The 13,815-nt window shown below is 40.7% G+C and overlaps 1 protein-coding gene across 5 annotated transcripts in view; it reads right to left on the minus strand.

Annotated features, from left to right (window-relative positions):
• Positions 1 to 41: 41 nt before the first annotated feature.
• Positions 42 to 13,815, minus strand: part of THEMIS (thymocyte selection associated) — an 83,200-nt gene continuing 69,426 nt past the window's right edge. For 2 of the 5 annotated variants that reach the window (XM_038132318.1, XM_038132316.1), the window contains 2 exons: positions 11,895 to 12,045; positions 42 to 7,613 (listed from right to left, as the gene is read on the minus strand). In XM_038132318.1, coding sequence (XP_037988246.1) covers positions 7,604 to 7,613; positions 11,895 to 12,045 — 161 coding nt within the window. In that variant the 3' untranslated portion in view covers positions 42 to 7,603. Of the gene's footprint in view, positions 7,614 to 11,890; positions 12,046 to 13,815 lie in introns of those variants that run through there. The other 3 variants (XR_005256363.1, XR_005256364.1, XM_038132317.1) reach the window with 3 other exon arrangements.

Genomic DNA, 13,815 nt, shown 5'->3' on the forward strand with positions numbered 1-13,815 from the left:
TTTTTTTTTTTTTTGCCTGTAGGCAGCGATTCCACTAGATATGTAATTACTTGATGATCTAACAGATGATCATGAGAAACTTTTTTTGAAGTTCTGATCCAAAAGCAACGCCTTGACGGTTTCCCACCAACGCTGTTATTTCGCAGAGCAGCTGCAATCAAACTGGAAGCTTTCAGGCTTTTCAGATTAGATCCTTGAGTGCAGATAGATTCCCTTGCTATGCTGTTTTACAACAAGTACATGCCTCACGTGGAAGAGCAGAGCCAGTCCCGAGTAGTCCTGAAGCAAATTAATTTATTCCATGCCAGCTTTTACATGACAACAGAGATTTCTTGTGCTTGATTCATTTTACATTCTTCAAGAAAACTTTGATTTATATATGAAATTATGTGATTATGTGCCCTGTATAACCACAGGTTGCTTGTCCATTGCCCCATGTCCAATCCATTTGTTGCAGTGTGTCATGTGTTGCATTTGGTTACTGAGGAAGAGATGTATTTGCAACGTTTGCACTACCAGTGCCTGGAACACTCAGACCCAAGTGTTGATCCCAGTCTTCGGGGTGATACCACACATTTGGAATCAGTTATAACTTGAAAACAGAGGTTGTGGGGAAGGTGAGTCAGGGGTCCTGCGTGCAGACCGGGCTTGAAGTTTCTCGGTAAAGAAGGAAATGAGTGAACGATGTCTTTGCCTACAGCAGTGGGCTTGGAACTAGATGACCTTTCAGGTCCCTACCTGTCCAAATCCTTCTGCAATTCTATGAAAAGCAGTAATTTCCTTCCATTCCATTTTCCCGGTTTGATTTGTCCTTTCTCCCCAAACTTGCATGATATTTGCACTGTAAATTAAGAAATAATTGTCGTCACATTGAGCAGTTAAACACCATTCTGTCCTTTAATGTCCCAGGACAAAGGTGTTAATTATTCATTGTCATGTAGTGGATAAACTCTTAATGTACCATCATTAGCTAACAATTTTCAAAGGAAATACATTAATGAGGTATAAGAAAATGTGGGAGTTTTTACCTTAATTACCTGGTTCATAGATCACAGTAATTAGATGCCAGCAGACTTTAGATATAATCCAAAAGTAATCACCACAGCTGTCAGCTGCTAAATATTAAGTTAGTTGTGCTCCAGAAAAGTTAGAAAAAATTTTTTGACCTTTTCTGTAGTTAACTTAGATTGAACTGAAGGTATGCTTTGAGAAAACAAAAAGAGCCATTAATACAAACTTTTAAACTGCAAACTGCTGCACTTGAGGGAGTATTTAAAACACATTCTTAAAAAGCAAATTACTCCTTACCTGAATAAAACATTAGGAAATAGTTCCAAATTTTGAAAAAGAGTAATCTTTCTTAATACAGCAGCAAGCATTAATGTATTTCATACGCTTTGTCCTAATCCAACAAGATAACCAGTCCAGTCGGGTAAAGACTTTAGAAATTGGCCAGTGATTGCTGTGTGGAAGCTGAGGAATGTATAAAAGTTTAGACAAAATATGAGATGAGGGATCCTTACAGGTAGAGTAGAGCCAGTTATCTTGAAATAGAATAGATGCATACTCACAGGAAAACTTCTGAGTATCAGAAACTAAACAGAGAGAAAAGCATCAAGAGAAAGCTGTAGAGGTGTGGTAGGGTGGCTTTGGAGAAGAATAGGAGAGTACTGAAGGAGCCTGCTTGCTAATAAGAGCTAGCAAAAGCTAACGACTCCCTAAGCAGGGGTTTGCCCAGCCAGAAGGGCTCACAAAGCATAAGGGTTTTTCCTGCTCAGCATTAGCCTGGGGTTTGCTGCTCTTTTCTCATGACTTTTACACGTGTGGTCTCTCTAATGAGGAATGGCTGGCATTAAGTAGGGCTGCTTCCTATTTGACAGAGGTGGTGTTTAAAATATGCAAAGCCACAGCTGGCTTTGGAAAGACAGAGGGTTAAACTTCTGTACACGCTTGCAAATAGCAAGACTAAGGGGATTGGAACAAACAACGTTCGGGCATGAGGAAGGGAAGTTTAGAAATGAAATGTGGTACATGATAAAGGAAGAACTTGGGGAAATATAAACACACCAGAAAAGAGCCTGTCCATCCTCAAAACTTGGGCAATAGTGCTGAATACTCTGCAGTCCCCTCTCCACACCTCATTTTAGTCAGGCCAGGTCCTTGTTTCTGAGCACTGTGCAGTTTTCAGTGCCTTTGCTACAGGAATGATCAGTTTCTGAGGGATGGTCAGAAGTGAGATTCTTGTCCTTGCCTATATATTTGCAACTGGGCATACAACTGCTGTACCTTACCAAATGCTGTCCTAAACTTACATCACAGAAATATGTTAGGGCTAACCTCTCCACCTGTTCTTCCATAAGGGGAATGGCAACTTTGTCCTTCTCTAAGAAAGGTACCTGTGTATTCACAGAACTGCAGACAGGTGTCAGCAGGCACTTCTTTAGCTTTCTTAGGCATCGAGACATGGAGCTTACGGGGCAAACACCCAAGGCAGTCATTAGCAAAGATGCCAAAAAACTCTTTTTTCTTTCAAGTAGGAATTGGACTTCCAGGTTTTCCCTTCCCTACGATCCTAATCTGTGGAGAATTGGGCGTTCCTTTCCAGCCTACGCTCCCTGAAGAATAATAAAGTGCTTTTTTTTTCTGGTGGGAAAATCACACCTGGCAAGTGTGGAGGGAAAAGCATTCTTGCCCAAGGCAGCCTCTAATGGGGCAGATAGGAGGTTTTGCAGGGAAGCAGAAGATGCAGATTTGGACTCTGACAGATAGAAACAAAACTAACCTAATGGAAGTATTCTAACTGTTGTGCTCAGCATTAAAAACCCTCTGCATTTCTCAAACCCAAATTGTTCAGTTACTTTCTCTGACCAAGGCATTTTATCTGCCCCTCTCAGCAGGGTAATTGAGGCTGTGGACTTTCAGTTCCTGCTACCAAAGGCAGTGAGATTCAAGATGATGGAGACCTGTTATAACATTTCCATCACCTTAACCTCAGTGACCTCAGGAGGAGCACGTTTCCTCTCTGGTTTTGATATAATTTAAAAATATGAATATGCTTGTAGATCTGAGTCTAAGTTTATTATGGATTTAATTCTCTTTTTTTACAATGAGACATAAGGGCCATGAGGTATTTTGAGAACAATGTGCATGGCACAAACTGCCGCAGGCAGGGGCTGTCAAGGATCCTTGGAGGGCGTGGGGGAGCCTGGGGCTGCAGACCTGCCTAACTGCACCAGCTGGAAAGGGCTGCTCGGTTGGGAAGCATTAACAGTGGCTCAAAATGGGGTTCAGAGGATGAGGAATGGAGGCAGAATAATGTAAACATTTGTAAGAAGATATTTATACCTACTTAAACATGGGTAGAAAAAACATGGTAATGTAAAAATGGTTTTTAACTGATTAATGTGTAATCAAACTCTCCAGGACAGAAAGAGCAATAAAATCCTTAATGTCTCTCACTTCCTCCTACAAACTGTTAGCTGTGGGAAAATTTGCATGAACTGTTTGAGTGTGTGTTTGCAGGAAAGGGCTGCAGCAGGTATGGTGGACAGACAGTGGCAGTATAAACCAGGCTTCTGGTGTAGAAATGTAATTTCAGAATGAAAGGCTCTTTCTACCTCTCCTTTTGTGTGTCATTAGGTCCCAAAATACTAACAGATGTGATCACTGAACCTAAGAGAGCAGGCAACTGAAATAAGAGGAAAAAAGGAAAAGAGTCTTATTGCTGACAAAGTAGCTCAGTGCCCCATGTGGGACAATCCTGAGCCCCACTCAGATCCTTCCTCTGCATCACGAGAGCCAGAGGAATTACAGAAGGGTAGAGTATTTGCAAGAAAGGAAGATCATAACATCTGAGTCTGCCCTGGGAAGAGGTACTGATTTCTGAGGCTGGCCTGAGCCTCTGGTTGCCAGCACTGCTGGCAGGGACAATGTCACAGAGGACAAGGGGATAAGAAACATGGATGTACCATCATTTCTTAGATCATGGTGAAATCAGCCCCTTGACACACCATGCAAATGTTCCCACATATGCCCAAATGTTAACAAATATGAGGAATTTAAAGTTACATGAGAAAATTAAAAGGGTCAGACTGAGCTATCCATCCTGGTACCCCCACTCTGGACAGAGCTGGCAGCAGTGGACTGGGACAAGAGCAGCAAAGGCAAGGCAAATGCAGGGTGAGGTCTCCTTCTGCTTGGCCTGCCAGCAGCTGGCAGTCTGCCCTTACATCAAGCCCACACAGTTTATCAGTCCCAGAGAAAAAGAGTTGTGAAAGGTTATCTCAGAAAATACAAAAACCTAAGAAAAGATACAGAGTAAGTTTATCAAAGAGATTTATTATTGCAAAGCACAAGAACACTCCCAGCACACAGATACACTAAGAAAACAAAGGAGGAAAACTAAAGAACAAAAAAGTCCAGCAAAACCTGCCACTAATACATGAAGTAGAAGCAAGAGAACCTTCTCTTCAGAGACTATCAGTTTTAACATGGTGTCAGGAAGTTGAAAATGTACATGGTAAAGCTGCATCAAAGTCTAAAAATGTAAGGAAAACACCTGGACAGTCATAGAAGGGGTAGGAAAGATATCATATGTGTTAAGTGAATAAACAGTGGCTTCTTATTGGGAGCATTGTGGTAGATAAGTGTTCCTGTGATGTGTCATTTAAACAAAAGAGTTTTGGAGTTTAAAGAAGAATTCAGGGAGTCGATTCTTCTTATCTTCCTAGGCACAAAGGCTGGATATATATATACAAATGTGCATGTTGATCATCCAAACAGAAAATTCTGTCTCACTAAGGGCTTATGCACACGTGGAGTGCTGTGAAAACAGCTGCTTCTGATCAGGTCCTCAGTGAGAACTCACTGGAAATACTTCTTAGCATTAAAAGAGATAAGCCTTTAAGCTAACAAGTCTGCGCAAAAGCTTATGCCAATCTTTTGCAAAGCAAATATCTTATTATTTAAATACACTTGTATTCTCTTCAGGCATAGCAATTGTGGTCTGTGTTCAGCTAAAAATGGCTTTCCCTTCCTGAATGCAGTCTTCTTGAGCATTAATGTCTGGGAGTGATAACCACGTCCCTCAAGGATTGCCATGACATTATAGCTTTGTCAAACATGTATGAGCAAACAGTATGAAATCACTGTGGTCATCTGTATGCTGTAAGGGAACCACAATACTTATTAAGTCTTTAATATTGAACACAAACCTTTTATTAGGATCTTTCCTCATGTCTCCTTCCTCCCCTCTACTTTCCCCAGCAAGATTGGATGTCCTTTCTTCACAGCACAAGAGAGCACCATGTTTTGTCTTTCATCCAGAACTGAATGCAAGTGGCATTGTCCTGCTGTGTCAGGTAAACTGAACAGCCAGGATAGTTCCCATTTCTGTCATAGGACAGGCTGTTGGCTCACGTGCCTGAGGAAAAGATGTGGGAGACATCTCTGCTGCCCATATATTTACAGAGTTCATTAAACTGCCATCTTTACTTAGAAGAATGAAACTCATTCAACTCAGTGAGGCTGAATATACAAGACAGAATTGCATCCCATGACAAGGGTGACAGAACCAGGCTCCTTACGTGAGAGGATCTATGCAAAGAAGAGAACTCGCTTCTTTGGAAGCATTTTGAAGGGAAGAATTTCCAGAAAGGGCTGATAAGCCTTTGGGTTTTTCACTAGATCCCAAATGCCAATGTAGGATATATGAAAGAATCTTAGGTTTGTTGGGAAAGTTACTGCATCCCACTTTGTTCACATCCATCCTAACACTCACAGCAACCAGAGGACACCTTGTTTCTTCTAGGCTATCTCAGCCTCTCCTTGTATGTTAGACTCTCCATGTCCTCAACCATCCTCATGGGTTTTTGTAGGACTCACTGCAGTATGTCTGCATCTTTCTTGCACCAGGCTGCCCAGAACTGACACAGTAGTCCAGATGTGGCCTCACCAGTGCTGAGCAGAGAGAAGAGTTGCAAGTCCCTCTACCGGCTGGCACATCCTGCCACTGCAGTCCAGAAGGCTGTTGGATTTCCTCTCCTCCTTTCTTCTATAGAAACCTGGTACTTTACTGAAGTAAATCATGGTAGTAACATATCATACCTTTCAGAAATCCAGCAGATGACATCACATTCAGCAATAGAGTAAAAAAAAAGGAGAAAAAAGTCAGTAGAATACAAAAAAAATTATTTTATTCAAATATCAGGCTGCCAAAACAAATGGGACGGTTTTGAGCTGCCAAAAGAGACATATAGATTTTTTAAATGCTTAATATGTACTTAAAATACCTACAAGTGATGTGACAGACACTTTTGTACACACCTGCAAGCCATATTAACCAGTGATATGCAAAACATTGTATGCTACATATGCATGGAATCAAAGTACTCTAAGCAACATTTTAAAATTGAAACTGATTTTAACGAGGATGAACATTTATATTGAATAAATTAATGTGAGACAATATTAAGAAATCCTAAATTAATTTGCATTAGTGAAAATTAATCATTCAGTAGAATTTTAATAGACAAGTCTGAAGACACTTTACTGTCTGCTTGAAAAGACTTTTGCTTTAAAGTATTCTGAGGCATTTTTGGAGTTTTTGCTTTTTAACTTCTCAATAGAACTAAAAATAGGGTGTGTCCAGGCTTTCTAAACACATTCCCTTTCTCCACCCTGCTGATTTCTGGAGAAGCCACTTTGATCAAGCTGCTGTTGACTCTGGAAATCCCTGGCACATCAACTGTGTATTTACATATCAGTTCTTGATAGCTTTCCCTGAAAGTCAAATCACTACCAGAGGTTTATGGACCTATCTTAGGTGGATAGGGATGGCATGGACACTAATTCTTCAGATCCAGCTTCTGTCTACCATTTGCGGATGCATTTTCAGCAAATTGCTGAATATAATAACTTTAGTGTGATTCTGGATACTAGCAGTACAAGGGGTTGTGGAGATGGCAATGCTACATAATTTAGGCACTCCCAGGCCTTGTGAGAGGAGTGGCTTTGCTTTCCAGGGCAGATTACATGTTGTGCAATGGTACTAACTGTGCTTTGTTCATCATGTGAAAAAGTGGCAAAATCTGGTCATTTCCAGTTTTGAGCCTTAACCCGAAGCATGTAAGACTGGCTAAAGAAATGAATGTCCACCTTAGGCAATCCTTTATTACCCTTTCCTTCTCAAAAAAAAAAACCCAAAACCAGAACCCAAAGGAAGCAACCAGGCAGTTTCAGTAAGGGATGTTCCTTTTGCATATGCCCTATAGAGGTTCAGGAAATAACTGGAATTTCAGGCGCAATAAGAATGAAGGATTGGACTTGGCATCGTTCTCTGAATTCCCTAATAAATATGTACAGAAGAGCTTTGTCCCTTCAAAGGGTCATGAGACATTAGCTGGTTTGACTTCTTATTTAGGACAAGTAAGCAGTTTAGTTTCACAGGGGACTATTATTATAGCTAAATTACAGCCTTGTATGCTCTCCATGAGTCAAGAAGGACACTTTCATGAGCAGCTTTTTCTTACAGTTGTGGTCAATCTTGAAGTGCCAAGGACACAGCTTCCTACTTGTATCCAGTTAATTTCAGAATTATTTTCCTTCAGATGTCTCTGAAAACAAACAAAACATAATGACAGGGTGAAACAGGAAATGTTATATTTGGATTTAAAAATTGCACAGGGAGTACAGGTGAATGAGCTCTTGAGACAAATTAATGGCTGCGAGTTAGGGCTTGTCTGTACCATGAAATGGTTTGTCAGTACAATTACACAGCAATCCAAAGACTACAACAAAAACAAAGCTAATATATGACTCCAACATAGCTATGCCAGCAACTTCACTTAAGTATGTGAAACTCTTACCAGTACATTTTTCTTTTACTGGTATAGCTTGTGCAGTTTAGGGAAATATTTAACTTCCACTGGGCAAAAGAGCTCATTTAGTCAGTATAAATGGTGACTCCATCAAAAGATTTTCCTAGTGTATCTCTAATGTGATTACAACCATGGTGCCTCCTGCATCATATTCTGGTCTGACAGACATAGTAGAAGAGCCTCTTCCTCTTGGGGAGAGGCTTTCCAAAGGATGCACCCTGCGACTGATGCAACAGAGCTGCAGGCCTGGAGGGAAGCTAATTAATAATTTAATTAATATTTGATGGCAATATGCCAGTGTGCCAGATTTCACCAGTAGGCTGTGTTCCCAGTTCTGCCAACTGTAAAAACATGTTTGAATATGCCCTGTGGGGGAATGGTAGGGCTTGTTTGAGAAGGAAGAACATCTAGAACATCTAGATAATCATGGTAGTCTTCCCTGCCCTAAGGGTCTCTGAACCTTCATCAGCTTTGAGACAGGTCCTTTGAAGTCCTGCCTGAGTCAAAGATAAGATTTGCAGCTCTTAGAGCAGCAACACACTATTTATTTGCCCCCTCTTGACTCTTTCTTCTCTCAGTAATCACTATTGATTGCAACATGGCAAAAAGCTTCACTTCTCATATTAGAGAAAAATGAAAACAGCAGGCAGCTGAAAAATTATCTAGCCATGAAAATTAGCAAGGTAGATGATGCCCACAAATCTGCATTGGAAGTTACTTAGGAAGGGGACTTTCAAAACTGCTGAGAACACACAACTACAGTCATGGATTTGGGTTCCTCACTCCAATATAGCCAAGGCTACAAAACCTGCAAAATCTGCCTCAACCATAGAAACGCCCGGAAGCTTTTCTGTGAAAGAAACAGCTTGCTCAGAGGGTCAGTGGTATGACAGCTCCAGAGAAATGTCCTAGACAAACAGTATAGGGAAAAAAAAAAGATTAATCAAGATGCACTGGGGTCAGAAAGGGTGATTTTCATTTGTAGCACTGTCTTTAGATTTCAAATGTGAGGTAACCTGCATCTCAGCACAACCAAGGCAAAAAATAAATTTAAAAATTGCACCTTAATCTGGTTCATATAATTTGTTTTAAAAAATTGGTACAAATTAAAAATAAAGAAAACTATTTTCCAAACAAAACCACCTCAGCTGTTCAGTTCATGAGAACAGGAAAACACAGCTGTGTAGCTTTTTCATTCCTTACTGCATTTCCCTCTCTTTTCTACTTTTCCCTTTTTTGTGTCCTATTTAATAAGCACAGAAGCTTAGTTAGCTGAGACCATTCCTTTTCTGGCACTTGTGTGCAGTTGAAGTCCAGAAAGCAACCTCCTGAAACAGCCTGACAGCAGTACTCATTTTCAGCTCTCCAGGTGTCTGGACCACATTGTTTCTGTCCTTTTCCAGCCATGCAGCTACCAGCACTGGAGACAGACTCTGCCTTTTACTGGATTTGCTGCTGAATTTCTTGTGGTTGTTGCTGTTCCTGGTCCTGCATGCCGCCGTCTCATTTTTGGTGTCAGGGACATCGGAGGAGACATTACAGCAGCACCAGAGTTATTCCAATTCAGTGGTTGCAATGTACCTTCTATCTTCCTATTTTCTCACACTAGAAAAGCCACTGTTGATATTTGTAATGCTGTCCAAAAGACTGTCAAGCTGAGGGTTTTCCTCGTTAAAAAAGAAGAAACAACTCATGGCATTAAAGGAGAGAAACTTGTCATGCTGAAAAGAAAGACACACATTTTAAATGCTTCGGGGTGGTGTGGGTTTTTTTTCTTTTTTTACTTTCTCTTGAATATCTAATGAAAGGTTAAAATATGTTAGGGGTGGTGTGGGTTTTTTTTCTTTTTTTACTTTCTCTTGAATATCTAATGAAAGGTTAAAATATGTTAATGATGATCGTTGCTATAGCAAAGTCGAGCATCTGTAGTGAAGTCTCTTGCTTAATTGTTTGTTGTTCTGGACTGATGAGGTCATGTTAACATCATTGACCCTCTGGGCACATTTATTCTATCAAAATTAACATAGCAATGACCTGAGGCAACTCTGTTCTTTCTCTCTCCTGCTTAGGATAAGGACTAACTTTTTACTGATATCATCCTGGCATGCTTTAGCCCTGATCATGGAAAGATTTTCAGAGGGTCACTGGTGGAACACTGCAAATAATATATTCTGATTTTTGTAGACCTAACTGCTGAGGCTTACTTCTGTATTTCATCAAAACTATTTTTCCTCCTAATGATTCTATTTAAAAATAATTTAGATCAATTGACTTAATTTTGATAAATCATATATACCAAATAACTAGAAGTAGATATTAATAAATGGCATAAATGTCCTGAGGAAAGGAGGCACCATAGGTGGGAAATGGTTAACTGATAAATTCTTCAACAACTATCATGATCAGATATTAAGTATTTGACACATTTGATAGAAAGAGACAACATATTTTGGTGCATTATTATTCTGTACATAAGCCTGAATCAGCCAATTTGGTTATTTTATCCGGCTACATATTTTTTAAGACTTGCCTGTATCAAAGATTAATTGCATATGCCCACGTCAAATCCTTATTTCCCAAAATGCTCATAAGTGCAAGAGTGGAATTTTGATAGAAACTTAATGTGCTAGGAAAAAGCCATAGCACAGATTTCTGATGGCTGATGGGAGACCAGCAGGCTGGAGGAGCCACATGCTCCTTGGCTTCCTAATGATTTCAGAGGGTGGGTATATCTGTCAGCCATTAAGGACAAAATTTTTTGGGATTGCTTTATAAACCAAAGATTATCCGAAGAGAGTGATATCCCTCAAGGTAGCAAAGGTCCTTTTCTTTCATGTTTTGCTAGTAATCTCAAAGAGGACAACTAATAAAGTGAAACCTTGCTTCCATTAACAGGGAATTTAAAGGGCAGGTGGATAAAGGCTTCAAAGAACTGATGCCACAACAGTGTTATAAACAGATGCTGATCCTCTAGGCTGGCATTGCTTCTTGAAAGTATGATTTCCCCTTAATACCCATGGTCAGAAGGGATATTTTAGTCAGAAGAGAGCTTAATTCTCTCATTCTCAACTTCTTTACGTGATAGAACCTCAATAGCACATGGACTGAGGAAGAAATGTGTTATGTGAAACGTCCTACTTAGTTCCATTTGTAGTCTCTTCTGTAATTTTGGAGTCTCTGTGTCTGTGAGCAGGGGGAGACATGGCCACACACTGCCCTGGATGTCATGTTTCTGAGGGTTTTGAGCGCTGCAGGAAAAAAACCCACCTTACTTCATATTCACTATGTTGCTTAACTTAAACACAGTATGGATGTTGCACATAATTTAAAAATAAACACAAAGTACATTTTGAAATTAAATTCTTCACATTAAATCTCTGAAACACAATATTTAAAGCTTTTCCTGAGTTTTCAAGGGTTTCTCATCACAAAAGAAGCAATTCAGCCAAACCAAGTGAAATTCATAGAAGGTTGAGCTATGAGTGAAAAGAACTGCGACCACAGTTTCACTTATCTCTAGAAAAATTCTCATCTGTGTTTAGCTGGAAATGACACCTAAAGATTTTTAGGAATAAAGGCCTTCTTCACTGGTACTTAAAGTCACTGCAGACTGCCAGAGCAGAACCTTGCAGATTTAATGAAAGCACAGATAATGCCCAAAAACGATTAAAGCATCAGAACAGTCATGCACAACAAGGCGTCTACTTCCAGAAAGAGGAAAAGGGCTGCATTCAGAGCACTATCATTTCAGTGCAAATTGGCACAAACCAGAAAAAAGGGCCTTCTATGCCCAGAACAAAGATAGGTTCTCCTTTAACAAACGTGACATGGCTAAGAGGTCACAGGCGGCAGCTCAGAGGAGCCTTTTCTGCCTTACTCACAGGACATTTGCAGCAGCAGGGGAGGTTCCCAGGGGAAAACCTCTCTTGTTTTGGGAAGTGAAGGTTACCAGCCAGTCTGAAAAATCACTCTGCCTGCACTTGTTTGCATCCATAAGTGATCCCAGCTTACGCTCACCTTCTTCCTTTGGAGAGTGTATGCTCATTTCTAATGCTGGTGCCATGAAATGCTTTTCTTATGTTTTCAATTATGTTTTCATCAATATAGCTGTAGTCATGCTCTTCTTCCTCTTCCTCTTCCTCTTCTTCCTCATAGTTTCTTGCTAGGCCTGAAAAATCAGCAAAAAATAACTCTAAGGAAATGGAAGACTGCCTTCGGCCTGGAGAAGAAAAATTGTACAATTCAAAAAGACAACCATAAAAGCAAAGAAAACAATGTTCTCTTCACTTTCGTATTTTTCAGAGATCCTAAATTACTTGTTTAATTTCCTGAACAGTATCTGTGACCAAACAAGAATGAAAATGAGCTGAGCACTTTACAAGAGTGTCTTCTCTCAAGAATTCCTATTTCAGTTTTTGCACAGGCTTGTACCTCTAAGTTGACCACTCCCTGCTATCTATGCATGAATAACTTTAAAGTTTATTGAGAAATTTAGCTGGTGTGACCACTAACAGCATTAAAGCAGGCAGATAAAATTATCTGACCATATCAAGAGAAGAGCAGTCCACCTGCTATGAGTAGCATGTACCATCCTTACAACAGATATGCTCCCATGCTTTTGTCTTTCATTGCCTGACAAGAGGAGCCCTGCAGTAGGGAACCACGGTGTTACCTTGGGATTTCCTAGAGCCAGAACATCCCTGTTGCTTCTTATTTAGAAGGTGGTATAACAGAGACACGGAGTTGAGAATGGCATGAGGTTAAAATGAAAGGTTTTGAAGTGCATTTCTTTATGTCCACCTATATTGGCCTGAAGCATCACCGAGGACAAACTTTTCAGAAAAGAGCAGTGTTTTCCCACGAGAGCAGAGATCCTCACTGGAGTCCTCTTAGCAGCTCCAGCGCTGTGGTGGGCTCTACTCTGCATCTGGGTACTGTGACAACTTCACTTTACAGGTCACAGTGGCTCTGGCTGCTGCCAGGAGGCCTCAGGGTCTCATCTCCTGCTTGGGTGGTCCACCACTTCTCTGAGGCTAGAGGAAGCTCTGCAAGACATGCGGGACCACTGAACTCATGGAACTAAACTCCGTAAAGATCGGTGCCCCATTTCTCTCCTCAGAGCCACCCCATCCCTTAGCCCAGCCTGTGGTGGCAATAGGACCAAGTAGAGCTGAGGTGCTGGTGGCGATATCATCACAGAACCCCTGCCAAGGCAAATCATCCTTAACGTTTATCAGGAAGTCTCATAGGTCATGGAGCTGAGAGGATACTGTGTTTTTAAAGCCAAAACTTTCACTTGAAGTTGAAAACCAGTGTGCAACATTGTGCTGGGTACAGCTGTTCCTGGTTGATTAATTTTCTAGGGCACAACCTGAAATAACTCCCCATAGTGTACTGTCTGACCTCCCAGCCAGCCATGTTTGTCAAACAGGTTCTTCTTTATGAAACCAAACTTCCCAAATAAGAATCCTCCCAGTCTTACACTGTCAACCACCGTGTGCCCCTTCAACAAGAGAATAACTCTGTGATTTCCCAGCAGTCTCCAAATCCTATTTGTGTTTCTCCTGAGACTCGCCATGACTGCGAGTCAGTCAGTCTGACTGAGACTGAAAACTGGGTAATAACAATTTCTTTCTGAAGGTCTGATCCTTTCCTTTATAGGTTTTCTAAGGCTGGAAATAAGTACGAGGTTAATCAAATATCCGTCTGGCTACGCCAGTGCAGAGTTCATCACAGACCTATATAGCCCCCCACTGCTGAATTAGGAAAGTATTTCCAGATGTAGGCATCAAAAGGAAAAAGAATCCCAAAACAAAACCCCAAACACATGATTAGAAATGCATGGAATATCTCACATATGGCCACTATCTTGTTAATAAACATTTCCTGGTTTGTAGTTCATTTGCAATTTGGCTGCGCTTGATATCAGTAAAAGCAA

The sequence above is a fragment of the Motacilla alba genome, chromosome 3 (assembly GCF_015832195.1).
Source record: "Motacilla alba alba isolate MOTALB_02 chromosome 3, Motacilla_alba_V1.0_pri, whole genome shotgun sequence".
NCBI classification, from domain to species: Eukaryota; Metazoa; Chordata; class Aves; order Passeriformes; family Motacillidae; genus Motacilla; species Motacilla alba.